The sequence below is a fragment of the Oryzias latipes genome, chromosome 22 (genome assembly GCF_053564925.1).
Source record: "Oryzias latipes strain Hd-rR chromosome 22, Olatipes_Hd-rR_3.1".
NCBI lineage: Eukaryota > Metazoa > Chordata > Actinopteri > Beloniformes > Adrianichthyidae > Oryzias > Oryzias latipes.
This window is the reverse complement of record NC_136258.1, coordinates 30,112,433-30,140,252: the sequence shown is the minus strand read 5'-3', so window position 1 is coordinate 30,140,252 and position 27,820 is coordinate 30,112,433. Positions and strand designations below refer to the sequence as shown.

Genomic DNA, 27,820 nt, shown 5'->3' with positions numbered 1-27,820 from the left:
GTCATCTCCGAGTCCAAACCTGGGACGCTTCCGTCCGAAGAGACCCTTCTGACCCGGCTGCTTGGAGGTCTTCCGGTCCATTCCAGCCTCATCAACATCCATAAACGTCCCTCTGATCCTGGACAACACCTGGAAACTGATCCAATCCTCATTTATTCAATAGATCCTGTTTTCGATGGAACTCCGTATTTATTGTCATCGAGTCTCTCAGCATTGAAATTACATCTTTTCTTTGTGGACAAACAGCAGAAGATCAAAGTAGTAGTACTTTCTGTACATCAAGTTCTCAAAGTATTCAGGACACAAAAACATACAAAATATCAAGTTTACTCCAAATAATAGTGCTTTGTTGATCAATTCAGGCCTAATGAATCTGGCAGAAGCTGCAGCTACAATCAGAATAAATGGAAACCAAAGCACTTCATGATGGCGAAAAGCTCTGGAAGGCAGTGAAGCTCCTGACGACCCGACGGGACGGATGTTCTGCTGAAGACGGAACCTCAGAGGGATTTGGAAAGCAAAACATTTCTACATTCACAAAACAGAATAATTGATCTCATAGGATGATCTTTACAGCATCGTGTCTAAATAGAAAACATTTCACGTTACAGTACAGAGCTGGATTCAGACCACAGGGGGCATAAATATACAAAACCAAGGAAAGAAAAGGCAGTTCTGTCCTTCTGCTACATTCTTCATAGACTAAATGAGGAGATTTGCTGGAATGTCACATGAGCTTCATGGAACAGCTTTAGTTTAGCAAAGAAACGGCGACGAGGTCTGAACCCACGCCTCCAGGCTCCACCCACATCGCTCCTCAGGCCTTCCAACAAGGAAACGTCGTTACAACCTGAGAAACGCTAAGACTAGTTTCAGAGCAGCTGGAGTTTGGAAACCCACTGAAACCAAAACATCACCTTTAGGTTCTCATTCATCTGAAACCGAAGCCTCTTTGCTTCAGAAAGGTGAGTCCAGCTTCCTGTGGCAGCTCCGGGTCAACAGTCTGAAACTAGACCGACAGCTTCCCTCTGGTGTTTCCGGATCATTTCTTTTTGAAAGATATTTCTTCTGGAGACTCCGAGGCCTTTAGGTTCCTCTCCCCGACCAAAGCATGGACCTGTAAGCTTCACTTCTGAAGACTCTGGATGAAGACGTGGTCTAAACGGCAGATGAGTCTTCAGCGAAGCAGCGTGAAGCTCTGCTAGCTCATGTTGATGATCCTCGGCTGCTTTCTGCAGGACTTTTTCCTGTTTCTACAGTTTGTGAGCATAACTAACGCGGTAATGAAAGTCTTCTACACACTCGCATTTACAGTTGACTGATCTGCTTTTATTTTGAAAATATCAGCCTAAATAACAGGTGATTCTTTGAAACGTTGGAACGCCTCAGAGCCTTTCAGGCTTTCACTGTTACTCCACAAAGCAGATCCAAACGTGACGTTTTGGAACGGTTTCCAGAGACGTTCTCCTGTTTCTTAATGCTGATGCTGAAGGAACCAAAGCCAAACCTGCTTCCTGTTTACTGTCTGAGTCATTTCACTCCGTGACTTTGTTCCGTGACTTTAACGCGTTCTCTCTGAGGTTTGATGAAACAAAGAACTCTAGAAAACCCATCAGGAAACGGGAGGAACGGGCGATTCTTTCACCTGACCAACCCAAGGTGGAACAGGAAGTTCAATGCAGCCACAGGTGAAGCAAAGGCCTTATGACCACATGTTCCACTTCCTGTGCGACCCTCATGTTTGTGCTAAAGCCTCTGGGGGGGGGGGGGGGGGGGGGGGGGGGTCAGTACGGGTTCTGCAGGTTCTTGGGCTGTCTGGGTCCGTGGTGGGTCGCAGAGAGGAGGGGCTTAAGGGGAGCTCAGGTGTGTCGTTCAGTTCCCTTGAGGCTCGTATGGACACCTTAAGGGACGTCATGAAAATGGAACGTACCATTGTTGTGCGTGTGGTAAGTGAAGTGTTTGTAAGGACAATGGAAGTTGCACTTCTGACGTAGGGTGATGCTGTGGTAGAGCGTCCTTACGCCACAGTCCGGTCGTTAGTGAGGTGGGAGTACTGGCTCCTGACTGACCGCACACAACCAGCTACTGCAACAGTCTGCAGGATTTGGGGGGGTTAAAAAACTGAAGAATGTGTACACCACGCTTTACCCTGAAGTCACGATCACGCCGCCCTCAGCAACAAACGTTCAAGCGAACGCTTCCGATGAAAAGGTAAAGGCGCTTTTCAGGGTTTGGGTTGAACTCCTAGACGCGCTCAAGAACACGCCAACAGCTTGCTCTAGGAGTTCAAACGCGCGTCCCGTGCCTGGTGTGCTCTTCCCGTGTTGTATCAGCGCTCACCACGACCCGCCGCCGCAGCGTGCCCATAGAGGAAATGCCTTCTCTCTGCGGGTTCCCTCAGCCCCATAACCTGCTCTCAGAACGTCAGCATGAAGGAACAGAAGAACGTTTGGCGATGAGGTTCTCCTCACGACAGGAATGTACAGAGCGTGACCCGCAGGCGCCTACGGCCTACTTTATCCTACCATGGTTAGAAATACAGTCGGTCTGCTAGGAATGCAGGCTTCTACCTACTGCATGTGATGCTAACATGAAGACGCCGTTCTTTTCTGCACTTTTATCACAGCAGTCATTAAATAGCGTTGGAACCCTCTGGGGGGCTTGGGGGGGGCTCAGAAGCATCCGAACGCGTTGTCATGACGACTGGAAGCGTCTGCTCACAGAGTGGAGAAGCTTTGCTTGCAGTCTCCGAGGATGACCGAGGCGTACGTCACGTTTGGGGGCGTGGACAACATGGACTCGGACGCCGGCGAGTTGGGAAACGGGCTCTCTGGAGTGAAAGAGCGATCTCGGAACGGGGAGGGGGGCATCAAAGCCAGAGAGTCCTCCATGGCCAGTTTGACGTCAGCCTCGTCATCGTGAATCTGTGTGTTGTTGTACATGTATCCATGGAGAAGTCCAAACTGTTCGCCCTCCTCCTCCTCCTCCTCCTCCTCCTCCTCCTCCTCAGGATAGACAGACTCTTCGTCAAACGGGTCAAGGTGGTCCGGCAGCACCGGCTCCTGCTGGATCAGGTGAGCCTGGTGGTAAACCGGCCTGCCGCTGCTCACGGGCGGAGGCATGCGGATCAGAGGGCAGATCTCGTGGGGGTCGCTGCTGAACTTCAGAGACCCCCCCTCACCCACGCGCTCCTTCATCACGGGGGGAGGAATGATGCTGTTTTCCTGCAGAGGCTGGGCAGAGAAGAGCTCCGCCTCCTCGTCTCTGTTGCCCCCACAGGCAGGCATCTGCCCGTGGGCCATCATGGGGGGGGTCGCGGGGGGGTTGTAACTGACAGGCTCGCTCTCGTCCTCCTCAGCCACGTTGTACAGAGTCTTGGTGCTGAGGTCGGAGAAGTCCTGAGCGGCGCCGTGGTAGGTGTTAGTGAGCGGTTTGATGACGGCGGTCTGATTGGAAGCTGCTTCCTGTTTCTTCACATGGACTGACAGTCTGTGCCACATGTGATCCCCTGTGGGGGGGTGTCTTGCACCTGGTTCAGACCATGACACAGACTTTCCATTAGAACTAAGAACAAAATAAAGAGCACTGTTACTTGGCAGGAACCCAGAAAGACACAAGCAAAGACAGAATTTCTGGTTCACTTAAAAAGTACACACCACTGTGAAAGTATTTGCCCCCCTGCTTTGATCAGACTGTCATGAACGGTTGTACAGGTGTAATCACAGGTAAGAAGGTTTGGGGGACAAATGTCCAAAGGAGCGGTTCAGGGGGAACCCGCCTTCACCCAACCGCAGCTGGGACAGAATCCAGATCCAACAGTCCTCTTTAGAACAGGAGTCTCGGTTCTGCCGACCGACTCTGGAACGGGTCACTTCAATGTGAACGCAAAGGAACGTTCCAAAGAGAGGACGAGAACCAGAGAGAGGAGGAGAACCAGAGAGAGGAGGAGAACCAAAGAGAGGAGGAGAACCAGAGAGAGGAGGAGAACCAGAAAGAGGAGGAGAACCAGAGAGAGGAGGAGAACCAAAGAGAGGAGGAGAACCAGAGAGAGGAGGAGAACCAGAAAGAGGAGGAGAACCAAAGAGAGGAGGAGAACCTCAGAGAGGAGGAGAACCTCAGAGAGGAGGAGAACCAGAGAGAGGAGGAGAACCAAAGAGAGGATGAGAACCAAAGAGAGGAGGAGAACCAGAGAGAGGAGGAGAACCAGAGAGAGGAGGAGAACCAGAGAGAGGAGGAGAACCAAAGAGAGGAGGAGAACCAGAGAGAGGAGGAGAACCAGAGAGAGGAGGAGAACCAGAGAGAGGAGGAGAACCAGAGAGAGGAGGAGAACCAGAGAGAGGAGGAGAACCAAAGAGAGGAGGAGAACCAGAGAGAGGAGGAGAACCAGAAAGAGGAGGAGAACCAAAGAGAGGAGGAGAACCTCAGAGAGGAGGAGAACCTCAGAGAGGAGGAGAACCAGAGAGAGGAGGAGAACCAAAGAGAGGAAGAGAACCAAAGAGAGGAGGAGAACCAGAGAGAGGAGGAGAACCAGAGAGAGGAGGAGAACCACAGAGAGGAGGAGAACCTCAGAGAGGAGGAGAACCTCAGAGAGGAGGAAAACCAGAGAGAGGAGGAGAACCTCAGAGAGGAGGAGAACCAGAGAGAGAAGGAGAACCAAAGAGAGGAGGAGAACCAATGAGAGGAGGAGAACCAGAGAGAAGAGGAGAACCACAGAGAGGAGGAGAACCAAAGAGAGGAGGAGAACCTCAGAGAGGAGGAGAACCTCAGAGAGGAGGAGAACCAGAGAGAGGAGGAGAACCAAAGAGAGGAGGAGAACCAGAGAGAAGAGGAGAACCACAGAGAGGAGGGGAACCTCAGAGAGGAGGAGAACCAGAGAGAGGAGGGGGACCAGAGAGAGGAGGAGAACCTCAGAGTGGAGGAGAGCCTCAGAGAGGAGGAGAACCAGAGAGAGGAGGAGAACCAGAGAGAGGAGGAGAACCAGAGAGAGGAGGAGAACCAGAGAGAGGAGGAGAACCACAGAGAGGAGGAGAACCAGAGAGAGGAGGAGAACCAGAGAGAGGAGGAGAACCAAAGAGAGGAGGAGAACCAGAGAGAGGAGGAGAACCAGAGAGAGGAGGAGAACCAGAGAGAGGAGGAGAACCAGAGAGAGGAGGAGAACCAGAGAGAGGAGGAGAACCTCAGAGAGGAGGAGAACCAGAGAGAGAAGGAGAACCAAAGATAGGAGGAGAACCAATGAGAGGAGGAGAACCAAAGAGAAGAGGAGAACTTCATAGAGGAGGAGAACATCAGAGAGGAGGAGAACCAAAGAGAGGAGGAGAACCACAGAGAGGAGGAGAACCAAAGAGAGGAGGAGAACCACAGAGAGGAGGAGAACCAAAGAGAGGAGGAGAACCACAGAGAGGAGGAGAACCAAAGAAAGGAGGAGAACCACAGAGAGGAGGAGAACCACAGAGAGGAGGAGAACCAAAGAGAGGAGGAGAACCACAGAGAGGAGAACCTCAGAGAGGAGGAGAACCAGAGAGAGGAGGAGAACCAGAGAGAGGAGGAGAACCAAAGAGAGGAGGAGAACCACAGAGAGGATGAGAACCTCAGAGAGGAGGAGAACCAGAGAGAGGAGGAGAACCTCAGAGAGGAGGAGAACCTCAGAGAGGAGGAAAACCAGAGAGAGGAGGAGAACCTCAGAGAGGAGGAGAACCAGAGAGAGAAGGAGAACCAAAGAGAGGAGGAGAACCAATGAGAGGAGGAGAACCAGAGAGAAGAGGAGAACCACAGAGAGGAGGAGAACCAAAGAGAGGAGGAGAACCTCAGAGAGGAGGAGAACCTCAGAGAGGAGGAGAACCAGAGAGAGGAGGAGAACCAAAGAGAGGAGGAGAACCAGAGAGAAGAGGAGAACCACAGAGAGGAGGGGAACCTCAGAGAGGAGGAGAACCAGAGAGAGGAGGGGAACCAAAGAGAGGAGGAGAACCACAGTGAGGAGGAGAACCTCAGAGAGGAGGAGAACCACAGAGAGGATGAGAACCTCAGAGAGGAGAACCTCAGAGAGGAGGAGAACCAGAGAGAGGAGGAGAACCAGAGAGAGGAGGAGAACCAAAGAGAGGAGGAGAACCACAGAGAGGATGAGAACCTCAGAGAGGAGGAAAACCAGAGAGAGGAGGAGAACCTCAGAGAGGAGGAGAACCAGAGAGAGAAGGAGAACCAAAGAGAGGAGGAGAACCAATGAGAGGAGGAGAACCAGAGAGAAGAGGAGAACCACAGAGAGGAGGAGAACCAAAGAGAGGAGGAGAACCTCAGAGAGGAGGAGAACCTCAGAGAGGAGGAGAACCAGAGAGAGGAGGAGAACCAAAGAGAGGAGGAGAACCTCAGAGAGGAGGAGAACCAGAGAGAGGAGGAGAACCTCAGAGAGGAGAACCTCAGAGAGGAGGAGAACCAGAGAGAGGAGGAGAACCAGAGAGAGGAGGAGAACCAGAGAGGAGGAGAACCTCAGAGAGGAGGAGAACCTCAGAGAGGAGGAAAACCAGAGAGAGGAGGAGAACCTCAGAGAGGAGGAGAACCAGAGAGAGAAGGAGAACCAAAGAGAGGAGGAGAACCAATGAGAGGAGGAGAACCAGAGAGAAGAGGAGAACCACAGAGAGGAGGAGAACCAAAGAGAGGAGGAGAACCTCAGAGAGGAGGAGAACCTCAGAGAGGAGGAGAACCAGAGAGAGGAGGAGAACCAAAGAGAGGAGGAGAACCAAAGAGAGGAGGAGAACCAGAGAGAAGAGGAGAACCACAGAGAGGAGGGGAACCTCAGAGAGGAGGAGAACCAGAGAGAGGAGGGGAACCAAAGAGAGGAGGAGAACCACAGTGAGGAGGAGAACCTCAGAGAGGAGGAGAACCACAGAGAGGATGAGAACCTCAGAGAGGAGGAGAACCAGAGAGAGGAGGAGAACCTCATAGAGGAGGAGAACCAGAGAGAGAAGGAGAACCAAAGAGAGGAGGAGAACCAATGAGAGGAGGAGAACCAAAGAGAGGAGGAGAACCTCATAGAGGAGGGGAACCTCAGAGAGGAGGAGAACCAGAGAGAGGAGGAGAACCTCAGAGAGGAGAACCTCAGAGAGGAGGAGAACCAGAGAGAGGAGGAGAACCTCAGAGAGGAGGAGAACCAGAGAGAGGAGGAGAACCTCAGAGAGGAGGAGAACCTCAGAGGAGGAGAACCAGAGAGAGGAGGAGAACCTCAGAGAGGAGGAGAACCTCAGAGAGGAGGAGAACCAGAGAGAGGAGGAGAACCAAAGATAGGAGGAGAACCAAAGAGAGGAGGAGAACCAGAGAGAGGAGGAGAACCAGAGAGAGGAGGAGAACCTCAGAGAGGAGGAGAACCAGAGAGAGGAGGAGAACCAGAGAGAGGAGGAGAACCAGAGAGAGGAGGAGAACCTCAGAGAGGAGGAGAACCTCAGAGAGGAGGAGAACCAGAGAGAGGAGGAGAACCAAAGAGAGGAGAAGAACCAGAGAGAGGAGGTGGACCTCAGAGAGGAGGAGAACCAGAGAGAGGAGGAGAACCAGAGAGAGGAGGAGAACCAGAGAGAGGAGGAGAACCAGAGAGAGGAGGAGAACCTCAGAGAGGAGGAGAACCTCAGAGAGGAGGAGAACCAGAGAGAGGAGGAGAACCAAAGAGAGGAGGAGAACCAGAGAGAGGAGGAGAACCAGAGAGAGGAGGAGAACCTCAGAGAGGAGGAGAACCTCAGAGAGGAGGAGAACCAGAGAGAGGAGGAGAACCACAGAGAGGAGGAGAACCAGAGAGAGGAGGAGAACCAAAGAGAGGAGGAGAACCAGAGAGAGGAGGAGAACCAGAGAGAGGAGGAGAACCAGAGAGAGGAGGAGAACCTCAGAGAGGAGGAGAACCAGAGAGAGGAGGAGAACCTCAGAGAGGAGGAGAACCTCAGAGAGGAGGAGAACCAGAGAGAGGAGGAGAACCTCAGAGAGGAGGAGAACCAGAGAGAGGAGGAGAACCTCAGAGAGGAGGAGAACCAGAGAGAGAAGGAGAACCAAAGAGAGGAGGAGAACCAATGAGAGGAGGAGAACCAAAGAGAGGAGGAGAACCTCATAGAGGAGGAGAACATCAGAGAGGAGGAGAACCAAAGAGAGGAGGAGAACCACAGAGAGGAGGAGAACCAAAGAGAGGAGGAGAACCACAGAGAGGAGGAGAACCAAAGAGAGGAGGAGAACCACAGAGAGGAGGAGAACCACAGTGAGGAGGAGAACCAAAGAAAGGAGGAGAACCACAGAGAGGAGGAGAACCACAGAGAGGAGGAGAACCAAAGAGAGGAGGAGAACCACAGAGAGGAGAACCTCAGAGTGGAGGAGAACCAGAGAGAGGAGGAGAACCAGAGAGAGGAGGAGAACCAAAGAGAGGAGGAGAACCACAGAGAGGATGAGAACCTCAGAGAGGAGGAGAACCAGAGAGAGGAGGAGAACCTCAGAGAGGAGGAAAACCAGAGAGAGGAGGAGAACCAGAGAGAGAAGGAGAACCAAAGAGAGGAGGAGAACCAATGAGAGGAGGAGAACCAGAGAGAAGAGGAGAACCACAGAGAGGAGGAGAACCAAAGAGAGGAGGAGAACCTCAGAGAGGAGGAGAACCAGAGAGAGGAGGAGAACCAAAGAGAGGAGGGGAACCTCAGAGAGGAGGAGAACCAGAGAGAGGAGGGGAACCAAAGAGAGGAGGAGAACCACAGTGAGGAGGAGAACCTCAGAGAGGAGGAGAACCACAGAGAGGATGAGAACCTCAGAGAGGAGGAGAACCAGAGAGAGGAGGAGAACCTCATAGAGGAGGAGAACCAGAGAGAGAAGGAGAACCAAAGAGAGGAGGAGAACCAATGAGAGGAAGAGAACCAAAGAGAGGAGGAGAACCTCATAGAGGAGGAGAACCTCAGAGAGGAGGAGAACCAGAGAGAGGAGGAGAACCTCAGAGAGGAGGAGAACCTCAGAGAGGACGAGAACCTCAGAGAGGAGGAGAACCTCAGAGAGGAGGAGAACCAGAGAGAGGAGAAGAACCTCAGAGAGGAGGAGAACCTTAGAGAGGAGGAGAACCAGAGAGAGGAGGAGAACCAAAGAGAGGAGGAGAACCAGAGAGAGGACGAGAACCAAAGAGAGGAGGAGAACCACAGAGAGGATGAGAACCAAAGAGAGGAGGAGAACCTCAGAGAGGAGGAGAACATCAGAGAGGAGGAGAACCTCAGAGAGGAGGAGAACCAATGAGAGGAGGAGAACCAAAGAGAGGAGGAGAACCTCATAGAGGAGGGGAACCTCAGAGAGGAGGAGAACCAGAGAGAGGAGGAGAACCTCAGAGAGGAGAACCTCAGAGAGGAGGAGAACCAGAGAGAGGAGGAGAACCTCAGAGAGGAGGAGAACCAGAGAGAGGAGGAGAACCTCAGAGAGGAGGAGAACCTCAGAGGAGGAGAACCAGAGAGAGGAGGAGAACCTCAGAGAGGAGGAGAACCTCAGAGAGGAGGAGAACCAGAGAGAGGAGGAGAACCAAAGATAGGAGGAGAACCAAAGAGAGGAGGAGAACCAGAGAGAGGAGGAGAACCAGAGAGAGGAGGAGAACCTCAGAGAGGAGGAGAACCAGAGAGAGGAGGAGAACCAGAGAGAGGAGGAGAACCAGAGAGAGGAGGAGAACCTCAGAGAGGAGGAGAACCTCAGAGAGGAGGAGAACCAGAGAGAGGAGGAGAACCAAAGAGAGGAGAAGAACCAGAGAGAGGAGGTGGACCTCAGAGAGGAGGAGAACCAGAGAGAGGAGGAGAACCAGAGAGAGGAGGAGAACCAGAGAGAGGAGGAGAACCAGAGAGAGGAGGAGAACCTCAGAGAGGAGGAGAACCTCAGAGAGGAGGAGAACCAGAGAGAGGAGGAGAACCAAAGAGAGGAGGAGAACCAGAGAGAGGAGGAGAACCAGAGAGAGGAGGAGAACCTCAGAGAGGAGGAGAACCTCAGAGAGGAGGAGAACCAGAGAGAGGAGGAGAACCACAGAGAGGAGGAGAACCAGAGAGAGGAGGAGAACCAAAGAGAGGAGGAGAACCAGAGAGAGGAGGAGAACCAGAGAGAGGAGGAGAACCAGAGAGAGGAGGAGAACCTCAGAGAGGAGGAGAACCAGAGAGAGGAGGAGAACCTCAGAGAGGAGGAGAACCTCAGAGAGGAGGAGAACCAGAGAGAGGAGGAGAACCTCAGAGAGGAGGAGAACCAGAGAGAGGAGGAGAACCTCAGAGAGGAGGAGAACCAGAGAGAGAAGGAGAACCAAAGAGAGGAGGAGAACCAATGAGAGGAGGAGAACCAAAGAGAGGAGGAGAACCTCATAGAGGAGGAGAACATCAGAGAGGAGGAGAACCAAAGAGAGGAGGAGAACCACAGAGAGGAGGAGAACCAAAGAGAGGAGGAGAACCACAGAGAGGAGGAGAACCAAAGAGAGGAGGAGAACCACAGAGAGGAGGAGAACCACAGTGAGGAGGAGAACCAAAGAAAGGAGGAGAACCACAGAGAGGAGGAGAACCACAGAGAGGAGGAGAACCAAAGAGAGGAGGAGAACCACAGAGAGGAGAACCTCAGAGTGGAGGAGAACCAGAGAGAGGAGGAGAACCAGAGAGAGGAGGAGAACCAAAGAGAGGAGGAGAACCACAGAGAGGATGAGAACCTCAGAGAGGAGGAGAACCAGAGAGAGGAGGAGAACCTCAGAGAGGAGGAAAACCAGAGAGAGGAGGAGAACCAGAGAGAGAAGGAGAACCAAAGAGAGGAGGAGAACCAATGAGAGGAGGAGAACCAGAGAGAAGAGGAGAACCACAGAGAGGAGGAGAACCAAAGAGAGGAGGAGAACCTCAGAGAGGAGGAGAACCAGAGAGAGGAGGAGAACCAAAGAGAGGAGGGGAACCTCAGAGAGGAGGAGAACCAGAGAGAGGAGGAGAACCTCAGAGAGGAGGAGAACCTCAGAGAGGAGGAGAACCAGAGAGAGGAGGAGAACCAAAGATAGGAGGAGAACCAAAGAGAGGAGGAGAACCAGAGAGAGGAGGAGAACCAGAGAGAGGAGGAGAACCTCAGAGAGGAGGAGAACCAGAGAGAGGAGGAGAACCAGAGAGAGGAGGAGAACCAGAGAGAGGAGGAGAACCTCAGAGAGGAGGAGAACCTCAGAGAGGAGGAGAACCAGAGAGAGGAGGTGGACCTCAGAGAGGAGGAGAACCAGAGAGAGGAGGAGAACCAGAGAGAGGAGGAGAACCAGAGAGAGGAGGAGAACCAGAGAGAGGAGGAGAACCTCAGAGAGGAGGAGAACCTCAGAGAGGAGGAGAACCAGAGAGAGGAGGAGAACCAAAGAGAGGAGGAGAACCAGAGAGAGGAGGAGAACCAGAGAGAGGAGGAGAACCTCAGAGAGGAGGAGAACCTCAGAGAGGAGGAGAACCAGAGAGAGGAGGAGAACCACAGAGAGGAGGAGAACCAGAGAGAGGAGGAGAACCAAAGAGAGGAGGAGAACCAGAGAGAGGAGGAGAACCAGAGAGAGGAGGAGAACCAGAGAGAGGAGGAGAACCTCAGAGAGGAGGAGAACCAGAGAGAGGAGGAGAACCTCAGAGAGGAGGAGAACCTCAGAGAGGAGGAGAACCAGAGAGAGGAGGAGAACCTCAGAGAGGAGGAGAACCAGAGAGAGGAGGAGAACCTCAGAGAGGAGGAGAACCAGAGAGAGAAGGAGAACCAAAGAGAGGAGGAGAACCAATGAGAGGAGGAGAACCAAAGAGAGGAGGAGAACCTCATAGAGGAGGAGAACATCAGAGAGGAGGAGAACCAAAGAGAGGAGGAGAACCACAGAGAGGAGGAGAACCAAAGAGAGGAGGAGAACCACAGAGAGGAGGAGAACCAAAGAGAGGAGGAGAACCACAGAGAGGAGGAGAACCACAGTGAGGAGGAGAACCAAAGAAAGGAGGAGAACCACAGAGAGGAGGAGAACCACAGAGAGGAGGAGAACCAAAGAGAGGAGGAGAACCACAGAGAGGAGAACCTCAGAGTGGAGGAGAACCAGAGAGAGGAGGAGAACCAGAGAGAGGAGGAGAACCAAAGAGAGGAGGAGAACCACAGAGAGGATGAGAACCTCAGAGAGGAGGAGAACCAGAGAGAGGAGGAGAACCTCAGAGAGGAGGAAAACCAGAGAGAGGAGGAGAACCAGAGAGAGAAGGAGAACCAAAGAGAGGAGGAGAACCAATGAGAGGAGGAGAACCAGAGAGAAGAGGAGAACCACAGAGAGGAGGAGAACCAAAGAGAGGAGGAGAACCTCAGAGAGGAGGAGAACCAGAGAGAGGAGGAGAACCAAAGAGAGGAGGGGAACCTCAGAGAGGAGGAGAACCAGAGAGAGGAGGGGAACCAAAGAGAGGAGGAGAACCACAGTGAGGAGGAGAACCTCAGAGAGGAGGAGAACCACAGAGAGGATGAGAACCTCAGAGAGGAGGAGAACCAGAGAGAGGAGGAGAACCTCATAGAGGAGGAGAACCAGAGAGAGAAGGAGAACCAAAGAGAGGAGGAGAACCAATGAGAGGAAGAGAACCAAAGAGAGGAGGAGAACCTCATAGAGGAGGAGAACCTCAGAGAGGAGGAGAACCAGAGAGAGGAGGAGAACCTCAGAGAGGAGGAGAACCTCAGAGAGGACGAGAACCTCAGAGAGGAGGAGAACCTCAGAGAGGAGGAGAACCAGAGAGAGGAGGAGAACCTCAGAGAGGAGGAGAACCTTAGAGAGGAGGAGAACCAGAGAGAGGAGGAGAACCAAAGAGAGGAGGAGAACCAGAGAGAGGAGGAGAACCAAAGAGAGGAGGAGAACCACAGAGAGGATGAGAACCAAAGAGAGGAGGAGAACCTCAGAGAGGAGGAGAACATCAGAGAGGAGGAGAACCTCAGAGAGGACGAGAACCTCAGAGAGGAGGAGAACCAGAGAGAGGAGGAGAACCAGAGAGAGGAGGAGAACCTCAGAGAGGAGGAGAACCAGAGAGAGGAGGAGAACCTCAGAGAGGAGGAGAACCTCAGAGAGGAGGAGAACCAAAGAGAGGAGGAGAACCTCAGAGAGGAGGAGAACCTCAGAGAGGAGGAGAACCAGAGAGATGAGGAGAACCAGAGAGAGGAGGAGAACCTCAGAGAGGAGGAGAACCTCAGAGAGGAGGAGAACCAGAGAGAGGAGGAGAACCAAAGAGAGGAGGAGAACCAGAGAGAGGAGGAGAACCAAAGAGAGGAGGAGAACCACAGAGAGGATGAGAACCTCAGAGAGGAGGAGAACCAGAGAGAGGAGGAGAACCTCAGAGAGGAGGAGAACCAGAGAGAGGAGGAGAACCATAGAGAGGAGGAGAACCAAAGAGAGGAGGAGAACCAGAGAGAGGAGGAGAACCAAAGAGAGGAGGAGAACCACAGAGAGGATGAGAACCAAAGAGAGGAGGAGAACCTCAGAGAGGAGGAGAACCTCAGAGAGGAGGAGAACCTCAGAGAGGAGGAGAACCTCAGAGAGGTGGAGAACCAGAGAGAGGAGGAGAACCAGAGAGAGGAGGAGAACCTCAGAGAGGAGGAGAACCAGAGAGAGGAGGAGAACCTCAGAGAGGAGGAGAACCAAAGAGAGGAGGAGAACCTCAGAGAGGAGGAGAACCTCAGAGAGGAGGAGAACCAGAGAGATGAGGAGAACCAGAGAGAGGAGGAGAACCTCAGAGAGGAGGAGAACCTCAGAGAGGAGGAGAACCAAAGAGAGGAGGAGAACCACAGAGAGGAGGAGAACCACAGAGAGGATGAGAACCAAAGAGAGGAGGAGAACCTCAGAGAGGAGGAGAACCTCAGAGAGGAGGAGAACCTCAGAGAGGAGGAGAACCTCAGAGAGGAGGAGAACCAAAGAGAGGAGGAGAACCTCAGAGAGGAGGAGAACCTCAGAGAGGAGGAGAACCAGAGAGATGAGGAGAACCAGAGAGAGGAGGAGAACCTCAGAGAGGAGGAGAACCTCAGAGAGGAGGAGAACCAGAGAGAGGAGGAGAACCAAAGAGAGGAGGAGAACCAGAGAGAGGAGGAGAACCAAAGAGAGGAGGAGAACCACAGAGAGGATGAGAACCTCAGAGAGGAGGAGAACCAGAGAGAGGAGGAGAACCTCAGAGAGGAGGAGAACCAGAGAGAGGAGGAGAACCATAGAGAGGAGGAGAACCTCAGAGAGGAGGAGAACCAGAGAGAAGAGGAGAACCTCAGAGAAGAGGAGAACCTCAGAGAGGAGGAGAACCAGAGAGAGAAGGAGAACCACAGAGAGGAGGAGAACCACAGAGAGGAGGAGAACCAGAGAGAAGAGGAGAACCAGAGAGAGAAGGAGAACCACAGAGAGGAGGAGAACCATAGGGAAGAGCTGCTGTGAACTGCTGCTGTGCAGTGTGTTTGGAGGAGAACCAAACAGCCACAGCGTGAATCTGGAAGGTGAAGTAAAGAAGGAGCAGGAGCAGGAGCTCCTGCATGGATGCTCCTCAGAGGACGAGTGGGAGGAGCTACTTTCCTCCTTCCTGCTGTTTTCCATCCAGTTTAAAGCTGATTTGGACTATAGCGCCTCCACATGAGCAGCTGATGGAACTGCACGCTCCTTCTGTCTTTTGTTCTCCTGAAAGCGCTGTGTGGAGGTGTGTGTGTTTGTGTGTGTGTGTGTGTGGGGGGGGTAGCATTGACATTGTTTTACTACAGCCGAGTCCTGACGGACAGTTCTGGAGAGTTCTGGTCAAAGTCTGGACTGAAACCTGACGGATTCTGTGAGGGTAGCAGATCAGCAGAAACCGTCCTGGTTTGGGATCAGGGACCAGGATTCTGTTTGAAACCATAATCTGTGTCTTCATGAGTCTAAACGGGCAAACACTGGTTCAGAGTGTTGTACTTTTTTGCCCAGGGTTCCTGCAGGCGCTCAGTAAAGTGTCTGAAATGGTGGGTTCGATTCCCGCAGCGCCGCAGGAAGCCTGGGTTTGTCCCTGAGCACACAGAGATGCTGGTTTTCATTCTCATCAGGTGTCAGGTTGTGATGAGGGCGGGAATCTGGTACTGACCTACATTTGCCACTCTTTGTAACGGGCGCCCCTATGAAAGTGAGTACAGTTAGAGGTCAGGCTCCCTCCGGGAGGGAACGGCGGCAAACTAGCATCCCTGAGGTGCTTCAGGAGCAGCGCTCAGACTCAATTAAGGACCCACCTGCCGTTCCCGGCGTTCTTCTTCCTCTTGAACATGTTGAGAAGACTGTTGCTGCGGCAGGCAATTTTGCCGTCGCCGACGTGCATGCGCACGGCGTCTGAGGTGGTGAAGGCGCTGCGCACGTTTCGCTCAGGCTTAGCGAGGATGATGTACATCTTTGGCGTGAACATGCAGCCCAGAGCCACCGTCACGCTGAGGCTGACGGAGAAGGACGTGGTGATGATCTTGTAGTTGCTGCCAAAGTAGATTGGCACGAAGGCCAGCCAGATGATGCAGGTGGTGTACATGGTGAAGGCGATGTACTTGGCCTCGTTGAAGTTGGCAGGAACGTTGCGGGTCTTGAAGGCGTAGTAGGTGCAGCTCATGATGAGCAAACCGTTGTAGCCCAGCGGAGCCACAACGCCCAGGTTGCTGGTGTTGCAGATGAGGAAGACCTCTCTGATGCTCGGGTAGGACTTGATGGGCTCCGGCGGCTCCATGATGATGAGGGTGACCTCCAGCGTCAGCTGGACGCTGATCAGGACGGAGGCGATGACCACCTGAGCCCAGGCGCTCATGAACCTCGGCTTCCTGGTGCAGATCTTCTTCTTGCTGCCGGCCAGGATGCGAGCGATGCGGTTGGTTTTGGTAACCAAGGCCGAGTAGCACATGGCAGCCGAGAAGCCGACCAGAAGTCTTTGCAGGTAGCAGGACGCCACCGTGGGCCGGGCGAGGAGCGTGAAGGGGCACAGGTAGCCCAGGAAGATTCCTGCTAAAATGATGTAGCAGAGCTCCCGACTGGAGGATTTGACCACAGGCGTGTCCCGGTACAAGACGAAGATGAAGGCCACGAAGGAGGTCACCAGGATGCCCAGGCAGGAGAAGACCACCTGAATGATGGACTCGGGGTTGCTCCACTCCAGGTAGTGCAGGGGGATGGGCTGACAGCCTGAAGAAAGGGAAACATGGGAGTAAAAGACTCACATCCATCTTTTATCTCCTGCTTTCAGCACCAACTGAGGATTTTATTAAAGAGTTCATCAAAAATTGAGCAAAGGCATCTCAGCCTGAAAATGCAGAAACTTCCAAAGTAGGTTTGTAGCTCAGCTATAAATAAACGCTTTTCCGCTCCACCACGGCCAGGCTGGGCTACAGCCAGCTCAGGGGGGGGGGGTCGCTGCTGCAGGACAAAGCAACTGACTGCCTTTTAGACGAGTCCAGCAGGATGGAGTCTCTCTGAAGCCTGAAACCCGCCTCCATCCACACGGACACTGACTGAGACGGCGTTCCTGTGAAGCTCTGGCAGGTCTGCGTCTGCAGAAACACCAGCACATCCTCATGTTTGGACTACAAGCCCCCTAAAAGTGGGCCAGCAGAGAGAAGTAGGGCAGCTGTGGCGTGAAACGGCGAGGATGATGAATGTGCTCTCAGGTGTCATGGGAAAGCAGTGGAAATGGGACGGAACGGGTTTGGGAGGCGCTGCGGCGGGAAGGGCGGCCTATGCGGCTTCTGCCAGCAGGAGCGCCTGCACCGCCAACTCAACGTCTCTGTGAAAGCGGGGGGGGGGGGGGGGGGCCTCTCCGGGGAGTCCAGGGTCTACCGCCGCCGGTTCTGATCTCCACAGCGTCAGCATGAATTCCAGCCCCTTCAGAGCTGCTGCTCCCGACAGATGAAACCGCATCGCAGTTCCGGCCCGCCTCTGAGACGGATCCAACAGAACCTGTCTCTGGTCCCGGCTTTGAGGAGAACCAACACAGAACCTGCAGGGAGGAGGAAACCCACCTTCCAGCTCCTCGTCGGGCCACCAGCCCAGCTCGCAGGCCTTGCAGGTGAACTCGTCCTGGACGTACTCGTTCTCCTTGCAGGCGGTGCAGATCCAGCAGCAGCTCACCTCCCCCTTCCTGATGACCTGTTTCCATTTCAGGAACACGGAGAAAAGGCGTCACTTCTTCCAGCAAGCTAACCTTCTTCTGACAGAACAAACGGCTTTCAGTCGCTGCAGGAACCACAAACACACCAACATGCGACACGTCTGACCAAGAGTTTCAGTGATAGACGCAGGACCACGCTCAGTTTGGCTGGGGGGGGGGCGTGCCCCACATGGTGCTGCTGTTTCCAGATGTGCGAGGATGACGCCTCTGCACTCAGGAACCAGCAGCTGATACAGAACCGGACACCCTTTTCCCGGTTTCAGCCCAGTTTGATGTTTGTCCGTCTGTCATTTACAAACAACACTCCACCAAATTCATGAACTGAAGGAAAAGACATCAAACTCTCCCTCCCACCGTTCAACCCCTCAACTAAAGGCTGTGGCTGAGAGAGGGAACAGCAGGGACGCGTGACGGAGACCTAATCAGAACCAATGGATGCTTCTGAAGGAACCACAACCCTCCGTTCTCTTTTCAAACCTTCATGCTGCAGGAAAAACGCCATGTTTAAGGGTGAATGGGAGTTTTCCCTCATCAGAACCCAGTGGTTCTGGTTCCTGCACAGACGTCTCAGCCTCGCTGAAGCTGAACGGTGGAGGAGCGTCTGACGCTCAGATCCCACTGTTCCTCTGCTGCTGCAGACTGAAGCAAACCTCTGACTCGGGTCACCTCTGAGAACGGCAGCCATCATTACCCATCATGCCTTTAGGAGCTGCAGCTCTAGGCCGTGCAGCGCACAGCAACACACATTTGCACAGAGGACGGTCCAGGACCTTGATCTCTCCTTTGGAGCAGGGCTCGCTGCAGACGGAGCGCACCATGTCGCTGCTGTTCATCGGGATCAGCTCCTCCTCCAGGCTGAGGAGGCCCTCGTGCCAGGAGCCGATGTTGATGTAGTCGTAGACGCCGGGCTCCACCCGCTGAAAGTTCATGATCTCGTACCTGACGGAGGAAACGGACAGCAAACACTTTAGATGTCTTCACCTTTGTGCGGTGCAACAGGGCGCCGACTGAAGACGTGAAAACGTTTTTAACAACATTGAAGGAGCTGCGTCTCAGAACACACTGATCTGCAGGCCTCCTTTCTGTTCAGAGTCGGACATGCTAGTGACCCTGAAGCAGCTGGGACTCTGCGGGGGTCAGAGACCCTCAGCTGGAAGTTTCAGGTTCCTGCAGGTAAAATCTGGGGTCAGAGGTCAATCCTTCCAGCATTTTCTCCATCATTTCAGATCTTGACTCTAGGTGGCGCTCTCCTCCCTGGTGGATCCACTGTTAGTGTCTTAGTGTTTTAATTAGGAGAAGAATTTACAGGAATCTGCAGGAGTTTGCTCCTGCGGCTGCTCTGATAGAAACTCTCTGCTGTTGCCATGGTGACATCAAAGGAGGCAGAGGCTTTGGAAAAAAAAGTTTTAAGAATCATTTCAACTCTTTTCTTCTCCAAAAAACCCAAAGAAAACAGAACAAATGTTCACGTGACATCATTAAAAATGAGTACATTCCTAAGAGGAGATTGCTGGTCTCATGGTTACCACGGTTACCGCAGCATCTCCTCCTCTCTCCAGAGAGTCTGGAGACAACTGGACATGTCATGTTATGTGTTGGAAAAATGTTGACTGGATCATTAAAGTATGTTTTCTGTTGGCTCTGATAAAGAAACGTTCTGGAATTTGAGTTGAAGAAAAACCGGTTAAAGCATCAAAACATCACCTGTGGCAGAGCCAGATGGGCGGGGCTTTACCTTCCAGGTGAGTCTCCATTCTCATCGAACCAGATGTCTTCTCCAGAAACACCGGCGAAGGAAGTCTTGAGCAGGAAGTCCAGCAGGTGGCTTCCATCCACGGGCTCCATGTCGTCGCAGAGCCCCACGTGGTCGGGGCACAGGTGGGAGTGCATGTCATGCAGGCCGTGGGCCATGGCGTAGATGGCGTTGATGACGAAGCCCATCTTACTGTCCTGAACATAGTTGTCCTCCAGGCTTTCATAACCTGCCCACACGACACCACAGTGAAGACTTTCAGAAGCAGGAAGCAGAACGGCCTGCAGGGCTGCAAGCAGGAGCGTCTCCTAAATGCTCCTGCTTTCAGGTCTCAGGGTCTAGCAGGAAGTTACAGAGGAGTGATCGGTGCTCACATCATGCACTGCAGCAGCCAAACCTACGACTAATGTCCTTCTCTGTGGGAGGCTGCTGGAAGCCCGGCTACTCGGCGGAGAGACAGATCCAATTAGAACCTGACTGTGTGAGAGCACCAATCTGGGAAGCCTGTCTGTGCCTTTCAGACACAGAACTGGGTTTAGTTCAGAGGAAAGCAGGTCCAGTCCAAACTCACCCTATCAGTTCAGTGTAATGCAAGCTGGAAGCAAAGCAGTTTGTCTTTGTAGAGGCTCTTCAGAGACACGCTCTGATAAAGCATCACGGCTGCGCAGACAACGCAGACAACGCAGAGCTGGAAACACGTCTGCATGCAGACTGCACAGCAGCCGCACCTGCAAACATGACCACCTTTTCAGGTGATCATGCGGTTTGTCATCCCTGCAGCCCATGTTGTGTGTTTGTGTGTGTGTGTTTGCGTGTGTGTTTGCGTGTGTGTGTGCATGTGGAATGCTACCCACAAAGGAGAACGTCCAGAGCAACACATGTTTGGAGGGTTTTCTTTTTCACATTTTCTCCAGAAGCCGTTTCTCAGTTTCTTGATCGTCTGCGATGTTGTTTGTCCAGATCAGCTTTTGACAAACAAACACATTCATGGATGAAGAAAACGTTCCAGCGCATGAACTGACTGCTGGTTTCTATGTGGACTCAGTGTCTGGCTCAAAGGCACAATGACAGAGCAGCCTGGAATTTGACCCTCATGGTCAACAGTTGGCGGACAGGCTGCTCCAACCAGAGAGCTTCAACCCGTCCACATCCAACCTCTGAACGGCTTCCCCTCTGCCATGGTGTTAGACACTGATCCACAGCCGTGACCATGCCAGAGCCGCAGCGGGGCGGATGGTGGACAAGTCCGTCTGGAACCATGTGACTTTATGTGGACCTGTCTAAAATGTCTACCGAGGGACTGAAACCCACTATCACACGTCCCTGAACAGGAGTGGGTGGAGCCATCAGTCGACAGTGGAGAAATGCTGAGTCATGAGTTCCTATCTGAACCAGTACCATCCTCAGAGAGGGTTCAGGACGCAGCAGAACAGCAGCTTCTAAGTCCTGATCTGCTGAGATCCCTCTGTTCCCGATAAAAACGCGCCTGTCCGCCTGTCCGGTCTGTCCGGAGGCGGGTCGGGTCTCTGGAGGTCTCTCAGTCTGGTTCTGGAGGTCTTGTGGTTCTAGAATGAGCTCTCATGTGCATTGACTTGATAAAGAGTCTAAAATGAGTTTTCCTGGTTTTGTCCTTGATGTCTGTGTGTGGTGCGTTCATGTAAGCTGGTTTTTTTCATGACCTGAACAGACATGAATTACCTGGTCACCAAACTTCTTTACATCCTTTTTATCTTTCTGTTCCCTGTACTTCTGATGAAGCAGGAGGGAACTCAATGTTCTACCTTCTCATTGGCTAAAAGACTTAAGTTTTCTCAGCTTCTGAAGCTTCAGAAGCTCCAGAAGCTTCAGAAGCTTCAGAAGCTTCAGAAGCTTCAAGGGTCAGCCTGCTTCACCCAGCAGCATTTGACTGTGTAGCTGTCACTCACTGCATGCATTACTGTAGTATGGAGTAATATCTATGCCACCACGCTGCAAACTAAACTGTCTAAGTTGAAAAAGAAAATATAAATATTTGCTTTCACTGTTTTTTTGCTTTGATTGTGTAGAATCTGGACCAATCTGTTTGATGGCAGCTTTAAACTCAAACTAATGGCAGCAAAATCAAAGATAGGAAAAAAGCGAGATGAGACACAACGCATCTGAAACATTCGAGTTGCAAACGCAAAAATCGTTTTTGAAAGTAAAAACAAACATTTTGAAAGTAAAAACAATTAAAGCAAAAATGAAATTTTGGGTGGAAAGGGTGAAGCAAAAACAAAAGATTTGAAGGCAAACTTTACAATTTTGAAAGCATAGAAAAAGTATTTGAAAGCAAATATGTCATGTTTTCATTTTCAACAGAAAGTCTTGTGTGCGTTGAGGTGGAATCGATATCCCTCCACACTGAAGCGGTTGTAGCTCCGCGTGGTCATCGGGTGATGCTGCCGCCGCTCAGCGGGCGGCAGCATCACCCGACAGGAAATCCTGTTGGTGGCAGCTGCTGGAGCATCTGAAGGGAACGCTGCTGCTGCTGCTGCTGCTGCTGCTGCTGCTGCTGCTGAACTACTTTAGGAGCTCCTCGTCCGCGGCGCCCGCTGAGCTGGGAGCCAGCTTCAGTCATGCAAACCGGCAGGCCGCTGCACCACCTATGCCATCCCTCTGTGGTGACATCATGCACTGGAAGCCACAGCAGTTATTGGGCTGTTTCAAATCAATCTCTGAGGTCGGAATGGAGGAACCGGAGCCCCCGTTCCCAGGTTTCACACCGCCTAAAAACATCCCAATAGCTTCATATAGAAGAGGTCCACTGAGATTAAAGGCAAACGCTGTGGCCACGCCCTCTTCACGAAGCTTAATGTCAGTCAACCTCTGTGTATATTTTCATGAGGAGCGCTTAAGGTCCACCGAGAGGCTTTGACTCACCGTCCTGGAGTTCTACTCATAGAAGAGGAAGAGGAGGAAAGAGAGAAGAAGAAGCGGGTTCAGCTTCTGGGAAACAGGTTCTGCTCTAACGTCTACCATGAGGCATGGAAGCTTGGCTGGAGCATCAGTCAGGTGGAGGGAATTCAGGAAAACGTGCCGCCAAAACCAAGGAGGAGTTCAGGAGGTGCAGAAGCAGATTCAGAGAGGAGGAGGAGCATGCATTGGTTTATATTTACGTTTATTGATTTCTGATCCATGTGGACAAACATTCTGGTTCTGGTCAACCTTCAGATTAAAAACGTAAATATACAGAAAAGGGTGATGGGAGCGGCGTTTTGGAGACATGCTGATGAGCAACGTTTCAGAAACTGAAGATGATGCGTTCACCGCAGCCCTGGAAAAAGGAGTTTTACCTAGATCATCATCCTCTGTGGAGGCCACATGAATGAAATAAAAGAATGTGTTAAAACATGGACTAAGACCCCCCCCCCCCCCCCCCCCCAGCTTTCCCATCTCTGGGGGCTTCTGGCTCCAACAGAACAAACAGAAACAAAGACCCCCTCCCAGGTAAGCAGGTAAGGGGTGCAGCTACCTGTGCAGTTGCGTGCGTAGTTCAGGTTCTCCTGGGGGTGTCCGGGAAGGCGGCACTGGAAGCGGTACTGCCAGAACTCGGGGAACCACGGGTTGCGGGTGTTGGTGCTGAGCTTCAGCTTCAGGAAGTAATCATCAAAGGAGGACACGTCCGCCGACTGCAGCTTGACGGTGATGCCGCCCACCGCCTCGGGTTCGAATCCCTCCACCACCTCCACCCTGTCTGCCCAGCCGTCACTGCGGAGAGGAGCAGACGGCGTCTGAATCACAGGACTGGATCAGATCCAGAATCTCAGGCCCGTGTTGTTGATGTGGATCCATGGAGATCGTGGATCAGGATCTGATGACAGAGGTCCTTCTGTTTCCGTTGACCTTGAACCTGACCTCTATGGTTGATGGTATCGTGAAGCTCTGTGAGGCCTGCAGGAGCTTTTACATGAATCCTGAATTGTAAAACCACTTTTTAAATGCTAAATTAAATCGTCCTCTAGGACCTGAGCATCAGTTTGAAAGTAAAAGCTTGCAGCGTGTGTGAACCCTGGGGGGTTAGCCAGAATTCACTGAACGTCTGCACCCCACACTGAGGAGTTTGATGAGCAGCACCCCAAACCTGCCGGTAACCCAGACGACAGCGTTTGGCCTCTGGAGTTCCTGAGATTCTGTCTTCTACAGAAACGGCGTCTGGGAGGCAGAAGTTGTAACGTCCACTTTCAGGCCTCAGAGCGGTGGCGTGACGGTGGGTGTCCGTGCGACAGCGTCCACGCTACCCGACCATCTGCTCCTCAGCATCACACCATCCCGCTCCAACACTCTGAGCGCCAGAACCCGCCACCAGTTCTGACGTCAGGACCCGCTGGACTGTCCGGATCTGCAGCTCAGATCTGAGATCGCAGCTTCGTGAGTCACTTTGAACAAACAGAACGCAGCGGTGGGGGCTGATCAAAGGCGCTTGGTGAGGGATCTGAGGCGTGAGATCTCCCGCCTCCTTTGTCCTCCTCACAGCAGGAGGTGGACACCTGGTGACCGGCACCTCCGGGCTTTGCAGTTCTGCAGAACTCTGCATGCATCCATCGCTCCAAAAACACTTTCCTTTTTCAGGAGTCTCCTTGACCTGGAAAACGAGCTCGGTCCCTCACAGCCTCCTCATCTTCTGCAGAAACTTCAGCAGCAGCATGAAGGAGGAGCCACAGGGCGAGGGGAGGTTGAGGTCGGCACAAGTCCTCCTTTTTCATGAGTGGGTCACGGCTGATCACTGTTTTTCACTTTGCTGTAGGAGAACCACAGACGCTCTGAATGTTTCAGCAGAAACGTCTAACAGCAGCAGAAGTGAGCGTTTGGGCGATGAAGTTCGCTCTGCAGCTCCTGATGAAGGCGCTGCCACATATTAGCCATGCTGCTTGTCCTCTGACAGGAAGCAGTGGATGCATTTTTCATGACTGAGCTCGACTCGCAGCGTCTTCCTCACAGAGAAGAGGACATGTCTGATTCCACCTGACGTCTGCGTGCCGTCCATCCTGGTCCTGCAGAGCTCCACCTAAAGATCTGCTTTCTGGGACACTTTGGTTTCAGTCCACGACCCATCTGTGAAGGCGCTGCGACAGCTCACAACAACAGAAACACAAAACTGAGGGAAGAAACTTTCCCAAACTGCAACATGCAGCTCTGGAAACAAATCCATGTCAGGAATGACAGACGTGTCTCCACTCTGGGTTCTACTCCTCACAGAGTTATTTGAGCGTTCTGAAACTTTCTGGCAAAGAAATCATCAAAGGTTTGAGGTGTTCAGATACAAAAGGAGTCGACTGATGCGAGCAGCAGGGAACCGCTCCTCATCACGGCGTGGAGCTTCAACCGGAGGCAGGAGGACAAATTTCAGCCTTTCATAAAGAACCTAAAGGTGTTTAAGGAAACCGGAGAACTAAACCCAAACGCCAACAGGAAAAACCAAAAACACAAAACTGCACAAAAAAGAACCGTCCAAAACCACAGATTTGACGACACCGGCACTGATTTACAGATGTGGATGTAACAACACAGCTCGCTGGTTAGAATCCAAACAGGGGGAGCTTTTCTTTCCACAGCTGCAGCACATCCACTGACGGTTCCTCGGCATGAAGGACGCATGCAGCCATCAAACAGCTCCACACGGAGCCTTCAGGCACAAGGCTGCACATGAAAGAAGCATGCATGCAAAAGGAAAGCCTGAGAGCTGCAAAAGTGGGAGAGGCTGCATCTGAAATCTGACGTAATGGAGGCTGCTTTGAACTCTGCTATCATTTAGTTTGATGACCCCCCCCCCCCGAAATAGCAAGAAGAAAAGGAATCTTTGAAAAGTTCCCCTTTTCCTCCCGAACAGAAGAAGTGGCAGCAGCCAGCTCCCCCGAGGGAAAACTTCTCTAACGAACCTGCCAATTAGGAGGAGCTCTCCAGAGACCCCCAGCCGCCTCATGGCCATGAGCAGCCCCCGGACCGTCATGCCTTCGCAGAAGCAGACCACCACCCTGGCTTTGGGCAGGCGCTCCCGCAGCTTCCTCAGCAGCCTGTCGTAGTGCTTCTCGCCGGCGTTGCTGTAGATCTTGTCAGAGTGAGCGATGCAGAGGCCCTCCTGTGCAGCCAGCTCTTTGAAGACCTCCATCCCACTCTCCCCGTAGTTACCTGAGGGAGACAAGAGGCGCTGTCAGGTGAGACCCAGACTCTTCATCCTCCAGAGGATGTGCAGATCTTCATCGCTAATTCAAGGTTTCTGTGAGGAAACCACAACAACTCGTGTGAGAAGCTTTGAATCAGCACTCTGAGAGCAGCTTCAGGCATCCAGTCCGTCCGAAGCTCCTGGCTGCTGTTCACACCATGTAGGAGAGGAGCAGGAAGGAACCTCCAGACTGGACTGATTCCACCAAAAGATTCTACGGATCAGAATTTGAACCAGGAGGTTCAGACTCTTTCCAGGCTCAGATCAGCCGCTGTGAGTCCATCCTGGGAAACCTCTTGTGCTTTTGTTTGAGCGTTTCTCATCTGAACTCAGGTATGGATGCAGGAACTGGACTGACGTGGTTTTGGTTTGATGAAGACCTGAGTTTGCCTCAGCAGAGATGGCTGAGAAGGTCCTACAGGAGGCAGCAGTGACTCCTCTGAACTGGAGAGGAACTGCTGACCCACACATGGGAGGAAAAGGAGGAACCTCCTCTGGAACATCTGGAGAGGCTGCTCTTCTTCTGCTCTGTGAGCGTCTGGAGTAAAACTCTCTCAGAAGTTGCGTTTTTGTGAAAGTGCTGAGTGTGAAGAACCCAGTGGGGAGCAGGCGAAGGTTCCTTTTCTTCAGAAGCTCACAGAAGGAAAGCCGGACGCTCAGACGTTCCTCTGAGGTTCCTCCTCCTCTTTGCTGTCAGGCGAGAAACACCTGCAGCTGCTGAGGCAGATGTCACACAGGTGTGGAGGCGTGGCCTTACCCTCTGTGTGGACCGCAGACACGTAGGTCCAGTTGTGTCGCTTGACGATGTCCAGCAGCGCTCTGGCCTGCAGCGTGTCGGACGGAACCACCCGGAGGAAGTACTTGAAGAGCGTCTTGTCGCTCAGGTCGACGCTGGTGGCAGAGTAGGCGATCTGCGGGATGTTGAAGAGCTGCAGGAGATTCTGGACCTGAATCGCCACCGAGCTGGAGCCGGGTCCGATGACTCCCACGATGGGTTTCTTGGTGGATGGGGGCTGACTGGAGGGTGTCCCCTCAATGCACCACTTGGAGCCCTCCGAGTCGTCCCGGATGGAGATGAGGGAGTCTCGGATGAACTCGATGCTCTGCTCCAGCGCCACCGAGGAGTGCCAGCAGGAGTCCCGGATCTCGCAGCCCAGGGTGATGTTGGGCAGCAGGGTGGGGTCAGAGTTGATCCGGTCCAGGGCGTGGAACATGGCCTCCACCCTCTGGATGCCGTACTGCTCGCGCACCTCCCCGCACTTCCTCTCCGCCACCTTCTCAGCTGAAGGTTGGTGGTGAACGGAAAACAGGGCCCCGATGATGATGTCCCCATCCATGCGGGCCACCAGGCGGGACGCCGAGATCGGAACCACGGACCGCTCATACTTCCCTTTGGACCAGACGAAGGCCTGGAACAGCAGCACGGGCAGCGACAAGGTGCTGACTGCAGTCAGGTAGATCAGGTAGATCATGGTCGACATTGTTCCACAGGTGCTGATCCAAACTCCATCAATCCTCTGAGGGCAGCTGCCTCTGCACCTTCATCCTGGGGGGGATACAAGCACCAAACGTTAAAAGTGCGGACAGGTGCGCGCTCCCCGCAGGACTTCAAGATGAAAGGGGGGTTGCGGCACACTGAGGACTTTCAGCACCACGGACAGCGGCGGGAGCGGCTCCCCGTCCGCCTCAACTTTCCACAAACATCCCCGGTCTCCGTCCTCCAGCGCGCACGTGCACCCAAAACAGCACCGACACCTGAGCGGACCTACCTGCGGCGGCGGGAGCGGCGGCTCTGCTCTGCGTGCAACCGAACCGGAAAACGCAGCGGGACCGACTCTGTCCCCGTGATCACGACATGCCCCCTTCTTCTCCTCTTCCTCACTGCATCCTGAAGCGGGTCACATTCGCTGCAGTGTCCCTGATTCGGAGTCGCGCTTCGCACACGTGTGGGGGTGGGGGGTGGGCAGTGACGCATCTATAACGGAAACACTTTGGATTTTCTTCTGACAGGAAAAGTGGATCAGAGCTCTGAAACAGAAAAATGTCTTCAAGTCTGAGAAGTAAAGAAAGTCCAGAAAAATGAGAACCAAAGCGGGACAAAATAACACGATTACACCCCCCTCCTTAGAAGAAAAAACACGGGACCCCCCCTACTCCCCCATCAGACAACGAGGGAAGGAATCTGCTGCCCCCATGTGCACATGTCTGGAACTGCAACGTCATCGTTCCATCTGGATTTAAACTAAAGATTCAGAAAAGAAACAAATGATATAAATTATTTCAACAACTCGATTGTATTTAAACAGATATTTATCAGAGTAATAATACAGTAATATAGTCATTAGTATATCACAGCCTTTATAACAAAATTACAATAGAATAGGATAAGACTATTTGGTTATTTCCTACTTGAATGTTAACATTTATCTATATACATGAATAAATAGATATGATTCATAAAATGTAAAATATTTTAGATACATCTGATTTTTTAAATTTAAGACAAGAAAACAAAAACACATGTTAATATGTGTGGTAATTATAATTTCTTTTCAAAGTTGACACAGTTGAATAAGGCAGTTTTTCATGATGCCTCCTTTATGTCACTTTTTATAATATTCCAATCCAACCAGATTGATCCGTCTGAGATTTACTTTCATTTATCTATTTACTATAACATAAAAACATGTAAATTAAGTGTAATCACAGTTGTGTGTTAATCGTTTACACTTGATTATCCTGAAGAAATCCAAGGATCTGGAAAAGTTTGGGATGAAGATGATCTGGATCCACTTCAGG

At 52.4% G+C, this 27,820-nt stretch overlaps 1 protein-coding gene across 5 annotated transcripts; it reads right to left on the bottom strand.

The window, feature by feature from the left end:
- Nucleotides 1-169: 169 nt before the first annotated feature.
- On the bottom strand, nt 170-27,161 carry grm1b (glutamate receptor, metabotropic 1b). Of its 5 annotated transcripts, XM_078941063.1 has the most exons (12): nt 26,791-27,161; nt 25,779-26,567; nt 24,738-24,987; nt 22,334-22,569; nt 22,155-22,169; nt 21,742-21,753; nt 18,823-19,069; nt 17,858-18,026; nt 16,939-17,065; nt 15,178-16,105; nt 15,036-15,066; nt 3,391-3,529 (listed from the first exon to the last, which is right to left on the bottom strand). In XM_078941063.1, exons 2-11 carry the CDS (start codon nt 26,500-26,502, stop codon nt 15,036-15,038), a joined length of 2,739 nt encoding a protein of 912 aa, XP_078797189.1. In that variant the 5' UTR covers nt 26,503-26,567; nt 26,791-27,161; the 3' UTR covers nt 3,391-3,529. The 5 variants fall into 5 exon arrangements, with proteins under 5 accessions (XP_023807631.1, XP_023807634.1, XP_023807632.1 ...); XM_023951863.2 differs by lacking the exon at nt 15,036-15,066 and having other exon boundaries at nt 170-3,564; XM_023951866.2 differs by lacking the exon at nt 15,036-15,066 and having other exon boundaries at nt 170-3,529.
- Between the last annotated feature and the right edge of the window lie 659 nt (nt 27,162-27,820).